Source organism: Branchiostoma belcheri, unplaced genomic scaffold (genome assembly GCF_001625305.1).
Source record: "Branchiostoma belcheri isolate BF01 breed outbred unplaced genomic scaffold, Haploidv18h27 scaffold75, whole genome shotgun sequence".
Lineage (NCBI taxonomy): Eukaryota > Metazoa > Chordata > Leptocardii > Amphioxiformes > Branchiostomatidae > Branchiostoma > Branchiostoma belcheri.
In genome coordinates, this window is record NW_017804409.1 from 328,019 (window position 1) to 340,848 (window position 12,830).

At 44.4% G+C, this 12,830-nt stretch overlaps 2 protein-coding genes across 2 annotated transcripts in view; both read right to left on the bottom strand.

The window, feature by feature from the left end:
• LOC109485365 (condensin complex subunit 3-like) overlaps positions 1-1,403 on the bottom strand; it is a 24,393-nt gene extending 22,990 nt beyond the window's left edge. The window contains exon 1 of the mRNA XM_019788923.1: positions 1,302-1,403. The gene's annotated coding sequence lies outside the window, so the exon portion shown is untranslated. The remainder of the gene's footprint in view (positions 1-1,301) is intronic.
• Positions 1,404-3,600: 2,197 nt separating this feature from the next.
• The window catches only part of LOC109485415 (serine/arginine repetitive matrix protein 1-like), an 87,577-nt gene continuing 78,347 nt past the window's right edge, over positions 3,601-12,830 (bottom strand). Inside the window, exons 2-7 of the mRNA XM_019789017.1 lie at positions 9,004-9,174; positions 8,499-8,607; positions 7,852-8,022; positions 7,005-7,127; positions 5,366-6,204; positions 3,601-4,925 (exon numbers count right to left, since the gene is read on the bottom strand). Of these exons, the coding sequence (XP_019644576.1) occupies positions 3,923-4,925; positions 5,366-6,204; positions 7,005-7,127; positions 7,852-8,022; positions 8,499-8,607; positions 9,004-9,149 (2,391 nt within the window). The 5' untranslated portion in view covers positions 9,150-9,174 and the 3' untranslated portion in view covers positions 3,601-3,922. The remainder of the gene's footprint in view (positions 4,926-5,365; positions 6,205-7,004; positions 7,128-7,851; positions 8,023-8,498; positions 8,608-9,003; positions 9,175-12,830) is intronic.

Genomic DNA, 12,830 nt, shown 5'->3' on the forward strand with positions numbered 1-12,830 from the left:
CATTACCATCTACTACTACAGACTTATTCTAGATTTGCAATAAATTCCATATCTGCCATCATGCTGTGGCACAAAGACAGATCATTTACCCATAACATTTATGACGTGCGAATGTAGTGTAGACCTGGCCGGCGGTACCCATCTGTGGACCAAACCAGTAATGGCTGTTGTCCTTCGTAGCAGAAAGGTAAGTCCTCGGTCCGGTGTTTCCGAAGAGTCACACGGAAAAGAACCCGCCAAACTTGTCGATAAGAGTAGGGGTCCACCAGAGTGGATCAGAAACGTATATATAGCGCCTTACGCAGCCTGCACTTACGCCGTGACCGGCGGTGCCAGTGCTGGGACATGTGGCGGAGACGCAAATTTAAACATACAGACGAACAAACAACGGATTAAATACATGGAAGGACACATTTCGACGAAACAAAATGGAATGAAATGAAAACAAAGTCACAGGTTCAACACAAGATACGCGTGCAAAAAAAAAAAAAACATGGGTGAACGGCGCACTGTTCAGCTTCCCAATCTTCCACTTTTCGTCGGCCATTTTCACATCCAAACACCGCACAATGGCCCCAAAGACTACCCTTTGAGTCTATTTCACATTCAAACTCCATAGCACCAGCGAAAAATGCAACAGAAAGCACCAAAACCAATGACAGATGAGACCAAAACACTGGCACGCATGTAAACACGCTACATCGCACGGTTCGCGCGTCCGTCCGAAGTGACATTAACCTTTGACCTGGCCCACAATCCTGTGCGGCGCTGGATCTGTGAGAAGGCTTATAGAACGACACTCACACGCAGTAGTGCCACAAACACTAGGGGTCACCAATACAAGTACCAGGTCCAACTGGCAAAAGGACAGAGGTCAAACTTTTTCTACACACGAGCGATTCCAGCCTGGAATAGATTGTCAGAGAGTACTGTATCCAGAAGTACTGTGAACCAGTTTAAAGCAAGACTGGCGATCGAGTGGAAAGATCATCCAGACCAGTTCCAGTATAACTTTAGCTACTGACTGCCACTGCCGCCAAAGCTAGGCCAGCCTCATTACCCTAGATGGTACCTACTGGCTGATCTTCAAGGTGAGAATTCAAGGTGAGAATATTGTGTGTATAATTTATCCGCAAGAAAGAACCTATGAGTATGACGACCCCCTCCCACGACATAATTTTTATCCGCACTGTGCACGCATATCCAGGCCCGTTCTACAAAAACATGGATACTTTTTAGACTTCAAATAGTCAATTTATATCTTCATCATCGAAAGTACACAGATAATGGTGGTTTCTTACCTTTTCTGTCAAGTTTTTCACCCAAAACGCTTAGAAACTTCAGCTGACAACAGAATCCGTTTTTCAAAATGGCGCCTGCCTGAAGCGCATGCGCCCTACGTACAGCGCACAAACTGACCAATCACAGCTGCCTAACGTACGCCTCGTTCCCAGGTCAAGACTCGATCCCAGATCAATGTTTACAATGTTGTTCTTGTCTGTAATTCCGCTCACATTCACCTTTATTTCGTCAACTTCAAGAGTCAAGCTAGTTGTAACTGTGATTTAGCCCCCTTCGCTGTATCTTCTTCCTTTTGACTCTTCATAAATCTTAACAAAAATTTAAATTTGACGTCTAGAATGAAGCTAACGTTACAACCAAGGGACTTGTCCCTCAACAAGCAGAAAGTAGTGTCCCTGAGGGTTATGAGTTTTGACATGTTTTTTTGGGGAGAATACTGTACAGTACCAGGCCTCCTACTGTATAATATGTCCTTGGGACGAGTTGTCTTTCTTTACCTGACCCCTATGCTGTGAAAAAAAACCCCCAACAATTCTGGTGAGAACCCTGGTTACTCAGCCCTGTCCTCTGACGGGCCATGTCCTTGGTGCTGAAATGGGGGTCCCCTCGGAAGCTATACTTTAGGTACCACAGGTGAAGAAATACACAGCGTGAGTCTCTTCACTGCACGCGGGGTTGGCACGTCCATCCCATAGCCCCTCGAGTGCACGTTGTTCAAGTAGCGGTGACGACGTGAGGTTTGGCGAAAAGGTTATGAGCTCGCCCTCTTGCCAAGTCCCCCCGTCTAATAGAATCTTGACATTCATCCTGGAAACGTATGCTCATCTTGGAGAGAGGACATCATTCGACGTCGAAGCAGGCTCCAACTATCATGGGATTTTATTTTGTTTGATTCATATGGCTTGGATGTGACTCTCTCTCGCTCGCTCTCACATAGGCAGACACACATAACGTGACACACACACACACACACACAAACAATTAAACAAACAAACAAACACACACGCACATGCACGTACACTGTTCACTCACTAACTGAGGAGGTTCTATTAAACAATAGCTTGACTCGTTCCTTCCCTCTAGAGTGAGATATTTCCATGTCTGTTATTAAAACCGTTGATAGCATGAGCAATACAACTCTGAACGCACGGTTCATGAGTAATGATAATAATAATAATCTTTATTCAAACTTCAGTGGATAGAAAATAAGTGTGATGGTACATCTAGCATTGCTAACTCTGACCCGGATTTGATAATCCCCCTGTAACATTATAACAAAAGAAAATACCAGGGAAGGTCTACATGTGTTTCTACATAGTAAAGAGTTCTTCCAAATACAATATCAATATTGATAGATTAAATTTGCTGTTACATTGCTTAGTTCTTAGAGAAAGTTTGTCTCTAAATCGGTAAAAATGGTATACTTGGTGTAAAATCCAGAAAATCAGGAACGATATAGGCTTTAAACAAAAAATCGGATTAAAACCAAAGATCACCAAATGTTTACCATTCACCTTTATAACCTTGTCATACTGATACCTGTAAGTTAAATGTTACGTTATACGTTATGTGGCTGATATGTACCATATCATTTAAAAATAACCATCGTGACTTTTAAAAGGATATTTCTAAAAACACCGTATTCGTGACCATTTGGTATGTATACAGTATAGAACATATGGAGGTAGACATTTGGGCTACATATAAAACAGTGCAAAACCCCTGGACGATCTACCTATAGGTATACAATATTTGGCCACATACTGCACATATATGTAGAATCTCTTGTTACGATATTTTTTGCGTTTGCACATGCACCGCGTTTAAAATTCAGAACAGTTAAAGAACACTGTACTGTGTCGCTACCCCGCACCATAAAATCGACCCCTCTCATAGAGACTAGCCTGGTATCCAGTCTGATTCGTGGTCGGGGCCGTAAGAGCTCTGGCCCGCCCGCCTCACATAGGTTTCCCGGTGTGTATTTCACGAGAGATTGATTAGCCCTCCACAACCAAATGCCCAAGCATACTGTCTCTTATTAGCGTAACACTCCTACCGGACGGCCTGTTGCACTTGGAGGGGGAAGGTATTAGAGCCCCCGAAGGCACAACCTGTCTGAACACCCCAATACTCCCAATCACGTACGACTGGATACCAGGCTAATAGCGACAAGTTTCCATACATTATTCGTACGTACAAGTATGAAAATATACAAAAACAACGTTTCTTATGTATAAAGAAAAACTGGCAAGATGGACACTTGTGGAACAGATATCGCAGCATTGTTCGACCGTTCTCTTTTTACAAAAGTGCGCTGAAGCACAGTCCTGAAGACATCCAAGTCAGAAAGATCCCAATACATACTTGAGTCTACTACATCAGTGTCTCTGCTAATTTGTATATGTAGTACTCAACTGGACAGTTATCAAACATATACGTAAGCGATCTCTTTGCAGTTTTGCAGCGTTATGTGCAGCTGGTGAGGCCGTACGTACGTGTATTCCAACCGGCTTGCTCCTACATTCAACTGCCGCGGACGACATCTTTCCTCCATGGGTTCAAATTGTCGCACGCAAAGTTGTTGCCTTTCGATGTAATCGCCCATTGCTAACAGGCTATTTCAGCGGTACAGAGCCATGGCAGGCCGAATGACGAAGGCCCCCGCTCTTCTGGTCGCCGGGTCCTCCTGCAGCAACACTATGGAACTGCCTGCCTGGTCTCGTCGCTCAGGCGACGCTGGAACGTACTGTGTCCTGTCGGGTCTTCCGTACGATTGCTCGTGGTACCTGTCCTGTGCTCTGCCCTGTGCTTTACCGTGGTCGCTTCCTGCTTTGGTTTGGGATTTTGATAAGCCGCGTTTGCTCCCACCCGCTCTTTTCCTAGGAGCCTTGTGTTTCAGGGTCACAAAGGCACCCTTCTGGGAAGGTTTCAGAGTTCTCATCTCGTTTGATGCCTTGGCGCGTTGACCGGACGATGTTTTGCTCTTTGGTGCACTATGTTCTGGCTGTTTTTCTTTACTCGGCCTTCTGTTTTGCTGGGTTACGTCTGGGCTTGTGTTTCTGACAACCACTACGCTTGGCGACGCCGGTGGTTTAAGGTGTTCGCTAAGCTGTTTAGGTCTGCTTGTAGCAGAATCTGGGCCGGAGGACGATACACTCTTTTGTCTCCCAAAGTCCAACGTCGCTTCTCCGATGCCAGAAGACGTGCCTGCTTGCGAGTGGGTTATCTTTGGCGGCTGAGGAGCACGGGTTTTCTTAAGAGGCTCTGGAGTATTCTTAGGAGGCTCGGGAGCCCGCGGTTTTACACCGGCCTGAGACTTAGACTTAGAGGGAAGACCTTTGAGTGGCTTCGGTGCCGGACGTGTTTCAGACTTGGTGACCGTTGGACGTGCAAAAGCCGCCAGTTGGTTCTCTGTCGACATTTTACGTATCAGGGAAGGCTTCATGGGCGATTCCTCTAGAACATCGGAATTTAGTCGGCTGGCATCGGGGTCCGGTCGGGTGTTGTCGGGACCGCTCGGGTTGGCGACGTACGTGTTTGCTGGGCTGTTGGGAACGGAGCTGTCCGGTGTACGCGGGCTGCTGACCAGGGAGTCCGGGCCGCCTCGTCTCCATGACCCGTGGCTGGAAAATGACATGTATAAGTTACATTTCATTTCGGCGTATAATATTAGATGTGTACATAGATCTGCTACCATTAATAGCGTCTTAAGCTGATTGAGATTTTTTCATAATGACATAAAGGAGATGCTAACTTGGTGATCTATACAATGAGCAGAAAGCTACTTTGTCATTTGATACGTTACACTGCCATAAAAAAATTCTCAAATTGATTTGACGTAGCACACATATGTAAGCCAGCAGACTCTGTTCTCAATCTTTCTTGATGGGTTTATAAAACCAAAGTGGAGTCAGTATTGGCCGCCTGTAACCTTTCGCGTGTTGGATACTACCAAATTGATACTGTATTGCAGCCACCCAAAGATCTGCTTGGAAATCAATAAAATCATACAAAATCATACATTTGGGGTATCGATAGCTTTAGTGATATTTGTGTTACTGACCTGGAGTCCGTGTCCGGTGTCAGGTCCGACAGGGAGTCGGTGGAGTACTCGTCCTCTGACGTCATCCCTCGTGATGACGCACGTGACGCCACCTTGTGGTGTGATGACGTCATCACCTTCATGGACAGTCGCTGGACTTCCTCGTGTTTCGGCCGTGACGTCATCACCCCGCCTTGGCTGTAATCCACCGTGATCTTCTCAGACTGCCCAGACGACGTCACCACGGGGTTCATGTCGCCAGCTTTCTCCTTAGGACCGTTTCTGTCCGACCGTAGCTGGTCTTTGCTGTCCTTCTGCGGGGACGTTTTCGCAGGTGGCGGCCGCTCGACGCCGTTCGACGCGTGGCCGTTACGCGAGAACCAAGCCTGGTTCTGCTTCACCCAACTCGGCTTCCTGCCGACGTCGATGTCGTCATTGCCGCCTTCGGGAAAGTACATGGGCTGCCGCCCGAACTGGTACATACTGGAGGGTCGCTCAGCCTTGGGGGGAGAGTCTTTGCGGGGTTGCCGCGGAATCACGCTGGATATTATAGTGGCTTCGTCGGGATCAGCTTCGGGTTTGCGTAGTACCCAGTTGTCGTCGATCATACTGGTGACTTTCTTGTCCCGCTCGGCGCGGTTCGTGCGCAAGCGGTCGGCGCCGCGGGCCCCGGCGGGAGAGCCGTCGTCTCTGCGCCGGGAAGACGGTGTGCTGCGTCGCGACGGTGGCCCCGAAGGACGGCTCGACTCCGTTTCTCCCAAGATGGCGCTTGTCTCTTCGTCCGTGTCCACGTCACTGTCAGACTCAGGCGGAGGCGCCTTACTCCGTACGCTCTCCCAGCCACCGAAGTCCGTCAGTACCTGGGAACATAAAAAGTATTGTCTCAGGTCATTTTGAGGGCACAATTGTACTTTTTTTTAAAAACTGGGAGTTAAAATCTATCTAGGCCCGATGAGAATAATACGCCGTGACCTAATCGTGGTAACACCGACCCAAGATTTTTATATTTCCCGGGTGCCTACCAGCACATCCCAGGACTCCTACAGGGTAGCGCCACTCTGGGTTAGCACTAATGAAATTTGTTTGACTGTAAACGGGGTTTTGATTATGACCGCAATATCGGTGTCCTCAAAACTTCAGAGCCTGCCCGGACACAGCTGTAACTGTGCCCTAAGTACGAGAACACCTGCAACAGTTAGTAACTGTAATCTCTTCATATACATAGGTAGCCTGTATTTTGACCGAGGGAAAATAGGCTGGTCGGACCTATTACCATTGCTACTATATACGGAGCTATTATTTGATATTATGTAAAAAGACATGTTTTTTTCTTATCTTGAAAGTTCATCTGTGTTGGTAGAAATCAGTATGAAGCATACAACACAACGGAACTCTTTGCACGAGGGATTAAAGAGGCCATCTACATCAGGGCATTACAACCATCCCGAGACGGGGGGCGCCACAGACTTTCTGCAACCTATGATCCACTGCTCACGGAGTCACGTGTGTTATCTGCGTGACGTCACCGAAGCGGTGGATTGCTCATTCCTTGACAAAGACTGGAGTTGTACAGTCGAAACTTTGGGTGGGTCCAATTTGTTGTGTTGGATGTTACAGTTTAAACTTGCTTCATAATTTTTTTTCTTTTCGTCAAACTCACCTCCTCCAGTAGAAGAATGGACTCCCTCTCCTCCTTGGACAGGTGACTCAGACCCTTGTCGTCCTTACGTCTCGGCTTACGTCGTCTGACGACGTTTGTTGAGGCGTCAGGTTCATCCTTCGCCTGCAGAAGAACAAGAAATGATAAAGCTGGCATAAAGCTGGGATAAAGCTGGGATAAAACAAGATTGGAATAGCTAGTTGGGTGGTGTGAGTGTGATGACGATTTGTGACTCAAATAATTTGCTGTCTTGGTGACTTCAATCGGACTAATGCTAATGAGTCTGGACTTAGATGCATATTTATAACGATCGAACGTGATGCCTGTACCTCTGGCAAAAATGGTTCCATTTGAATTCCAATTACCTCGACTGATTATATAAAAAGTAAATCAATGTGATGTTTAAGTAATCGGACTTATATAAGGTTATATAATGTGTTACGCATATATTATTGTCATTCTATTCTTAGATATCATCGGAGATGTTTGAAGATTTAACTTTTGCTTTACGCTGTACATGTATTCTTTTAAAATCTCCAACTTCCAAGCATGTCTTAAGGGGCAAGTCATCATCCAACTAGGCGCCAGAGGCCGCCCCATGAGCAGATGGGAGGACCAAGTTTTCGATGTGCTGGGAACTTTAGGGGTCAGCAGAACTGACTGGAGAGCGCTGGCCGAAAACAGAACATCCTGGAGGGACATATCCACAGCTGCAATACATCTCTCTTGATGCTTTCGGTTGATTGACTATCCAACTGGCCTCACAGTGTCAGGAACCAACTGGTATGATTTGTTGGCTAGTGTATTGCCCACGAAAGATCTGCATGGAGATAATTATTTTGTTTACCTGTTTGTTGTCCGTCGCTCCGTCCCTCCCCTCGTTGTCTGACGCCTGGGACACAGTCGACACGCTCTCCTTGGACTCCGAGGACGACTTTCCCGACCAGAAGTCGCTGTCACTGTCCACACGGGCCGGCTGGGACTTATTACTGGCCAGGTACACCGTATAGCCTATGCCCTGGAAGAGGAACATAACACTGTTAATCCAAATGGGCAAAAAAGAACAATGCTTTAGTTTGATTTTGGTACGAGTTTGTCTAACTTTCACTGCATAAAATTTAATATTTGATACCATTATTCCAGTTGAAAATCGTAACCTTTATGCATGTTTAATAGTATAAACATAAACGGATTCCATGCATTGACTTAACGTAGTCCAGTTTTCCACTGCAATGTTATCAACTTTTTCTTTAAGGTTTAACACATTTCAACCACTGAATCATAACTCGAATACATTATATATTACAAAACCTACGTACCTGTATATTACAAACTATCACCTACACTTACAACAACACATAAGTTATCTTCATCATCATCATCGTCACTACTCATATCTATTTGGATGTGGGCCACCACTGCTTTTCACTCTCTCTCAACCTATACCTTACCAGAATATCTACAAGATTGTTAAAAGTAGAAGCTGAGACGAACCTTGGGACGTGCTGTGACGCCCTCGTCTATCCTCTCCAGATGTGAGGGCGGGCCGCAGTATTCCATCTCAGGACCATTCTGTAGCCCCATCTCCTGGGTTACGGACAGCCTGGGGGAGATCGGAGGTAAAATTATACATGTAAAACAACAGCAACTGAATTTAAAGGAGACATGAAGGACAAAGACAGATTTGCACTCAAGTTACATGACAAAACATTCAAAATGCCCAGCCGAGCCACTGGATGGGCATTGTGATCTTAGCATAAAACCACATGATTATCTCAACCGGGACGGGGGGCGTCACCGACTTCCGACGAACTTTGACATAGTGCTGACGTCACACTGCGTGCAGACCAATCACGTGTCAACATTATCCCTTGGGTCAGGCAGCTGATGAAAATTACGGTGAGCCGAATTCGTTTTGAGTTGGAGGACAGTCTAATTTTGTAATTTACCAACTTAGATAAAATTCAAGTACCATACATGATGTTGGCTAGTGTCTAACCTCTCTATTTTCTCGACCCTTGTGGTGGGTTCGGGCAGCCCGTCCGGTTCCGTGTCCTTGACGGCGTACACGTGTGACCTGGTCCGCCGGATGGGCAGTTTGTCCTTCAGCTTGAAGGACAGCGAAGACCTCACACGTCGCAGCATCTTATGATGACGTAGTACTCAGCATCTGTAGCGTCACAGAAACATGCGTCATTTTCATGATCGATGATTGGCAGAACATTTACACAGCATTTGCCTATTTAAATAGACCAAATTTCAAAGAATTCCTTATTGAACTTAACACACCAGTTTCGCAGGCACGCGGCGCGGCGGCAGCTAGCTATATAACTCCGATCGACTTGTTACATTCAATCTTTGCACATCTAATTGCAGGCGTTGTTTTAAGCTTCTTAGTGATGATGCCCCAACTGTGCTTGGTGGCAACGAGTTCCACTCTACGATAGTTCTTGGAAAATACGAGTTTTTGAACACCTCAATTCTTGGTTGATAACTCTGATATTTGAAGGAATGACTGTTTCTTGACATCTTGTTCTTTTCTGGGCTGGTATCAGATACTTATAGTGGTTGGTACGTCCACCAGTTTGTTAGTTATTTTGTACATCATGCATACACAAAGTAAGTATTTGATTAATGAAAGTTTATTGCAAATACATGCCCGAGGGCTAATTGCAGTTACAAACAACATAAGAAAGAAAGTACAGTGGTATGTGAGACTATATCTACGTCAAGCATTATACTACATTCTACAACATACATGGTACTAGTTTTACTGGGTTTGACTTCTTTTTAGGCAATAGAAGACGAATTTACCCACTTCTATAATATGTGGGTTCTTTGATTTTAGTAGTAAAATTGTTTTTTTTTTTTTGTGGTAGGGAATGGTGGGGAAGAAGGGGAGCATTTTGGACACGGTGGTAAATAATTGATAAATGACTCCGACAAAATCTGTAATTGGCGCATGCGCTTTGATTGCGAGGTCAGAAGTCGCCCGACCGGTTTTGGTGCGTTGTGTTCCAACATGGCGGCCTGAGGCAGAGTGTGACACAATAGGGCGGTGGGTAAAATTGCCGAGGCAATTTACTTCAGGGTCGCCGACTTACTGTTGCGAGCAGGTCGGGTATAATTGCACATAATGGCTGAAACATCACCCAAGGCGTTCGGGGTATAAGAATAGATTAAGTCTTCATTCATATAAATATTTCATCACACTTATGCTGTCTCGTTGAGGACGGATCTTCTAGAAGTATGACACTAAAAGAAAAAAAATCCAAACCAAGAAAATCCGTACGCCTGATCTGCATGTATGTGTGTTATAGTTGGCTTCCTTCTATACTTTTTAGAATGTGTCACCATTTATCAGTTAATTTTCATATCAAAATGCTGCTTGAAAATCATGATATTGTCTTACAGTGTAAAAATATATTGACATTCCTATGGAACAGGCTCTGATTTTTGTTTTCGTAGTACAAAACTAGTCATTTATAATGACTAGTTTTTGTACTACGAAAACAAAATTTATAATGACTAGTTTTTGTACTACGAAAATAAAAATCAGAGCCTGTTCCATAGGAAAGTCAATAATTACACTGTAGGATAATATCATAATTTCCAAGCAGCGTTTCGATATAAAAAGTAAATACTTCTCATGACAGTTGTATGCTTATGAATGGTTGAAAGAGTTTCCAAACTACAAAGTAGTTATCACTTGAACACGTTAAAAACAACATTACAAGGTTGACATTGCAGCATAATAAATACAACACAACATTACCAAACATTATTCCGCAAAAAACAACTTTTTTTTAGTTTTAGTTCATACTTGTTTATACTAGAAACAACAACTTAACGATGTCCTATAGCCCTTAAATTCAATGAAGACAAGCTCATCTGTAGAAACCCATTTAGGTCCAAGATAAAAGCTGTGTAAGAACATTGCCTAAGCCAAAACATGGTCGAAGTAATCTGCTAACCTTTGCAGAGTAGTTTTACACGCAGTAATTACAGCACCTGACCACTGCTATCCGGCTGTATGCCCGGCCTGTTACACACGAACAACACCAGTATTGTTCACTCCGCTGCCAGGGTTTTTTAATTGCCCAATTCAGAAAAAACTGCGCTCTTCCGATTAACTCTAGCCCAGTAAGCATGAAAAGGCCACAGCAAGTAATTTTTATGGATGACATCAGCGTGCATTAATTTTCGCCTGATTTTGGAAAAAAAAAAGAAGAAATTATGTTGCCTTCTGACAGTGGTCAACATGCCGAAAATGGGCAAAGATGTCTGTTGCCATGCCGGAAGGTCAATGGCAAGAAAAGGCTCTGATTTAATGTTTTGTTTCTTACTTTGATGCAGTAATGTGTGATTCCCACTGAATCAAAACCATTTGCACAATGATTGAGTCAAGATTTTAAAGTGTAGGTAGGAACCCTTTTTTTTCGGCCCGCCTTGTTTTTTTTCGCCCGCTCGCATTAGATTTGGAGTCTGCGGAGGATGTCATCCATAAAACTTACTTGCTGTGGCCTTGACTCTAACCCAGTAAGCATGATAATTCCTAATCTCCTTCAACGTTCACATCCATGTAATCACTTTTGTGTATCAATCTCCTTGTTGCTAACCGGATATATTCTAAGTTTAGAGCATTAAAAGGTCACAATGATGAACTATAACGATGCAACAGGTTCCAGATCGTAGGGGATACCAATTAGTAGCCTCTAACAGGCTTCGGAAGCGGCTGGAAAGAGCAGAAATTGGCCAAATAGACAGATGTCACAGATACGATGTCAGAGAATTTAGTCCGCCTCGGAGTACGCTTGCCGCTTATACCAAGGCTGACCAACTCTCCTGGCATGTTATCTCTCTATTTGGCCAATTTCTACTCTTTCCAGCCGCCTCCTGAAGCCTGGTAGAGGCTACCTAATTAGTACGGAGTGTTTGGTAGAGGAAAATTACAGTCTTACAAAACTGCATACTGGTCTGCGCAGTCAGTAAAGGAGTTAATGATCACTAACATGTCAAATCACTGAAAATGCAAGAATGTCAAAGGCCACAAGTGAACAGTATATAGAAAACCAATCTACTCTGGGTTGAAAAGAAAAGCCACATATGTAGAAGCTAGTATATAGGTGGGGAGGGCTGGTATGTTGACATATTCGTCGACAACTCGGTTCTACATTCTTGTAAACATTTGGGAGGGGGGGGGGCATTTAGAGAGGCCTCTTTTGGTAAATATGGTTATCAGTCCCAAATGTGCATCATTTTGTGGACGAGAACTAAACATCGAAGAAACAGTGAGAGCAAGAGATAGTGACTATATAGGCGTTTCACAGCCAAAATGTTTACTACAATTGCATACTCCGGTCTGTAACCTTATAAATGCATTCCTATTATTAGGAACCGCTAAATTTAGTTGTGATGCTTGACAGAAACAGGCCACAACTTACATACATGCTAACTACAAATCTAGTGTGCACATACTCGAAGAAGCAACTCCACAGACATAATTCTTGGTTCACTGTTCTTGTATATTGGAATCATCAAATGCTACTACATATTCCTTTATGTTGTATACCATGTTTAGGACAACTAATCGAAAGAACATACAGGTGTAAGAAACAGGAGGAGCCAGTAGAAACAGATAAAAACCTACTAGTCCCGGGCCGGGGTTCGAACCCACGACCAAACCCGGGCACCAGTCCACAGGCAGACACTCTAACCGTCGGCCGAAAAGGTCTAGACCCGTCAGTTGGTAGCGCCTATAAACCCCCCATTGTTACACAGGCATATACATTATATGTGTTACAAAAACACTTCTTATGTACCGGT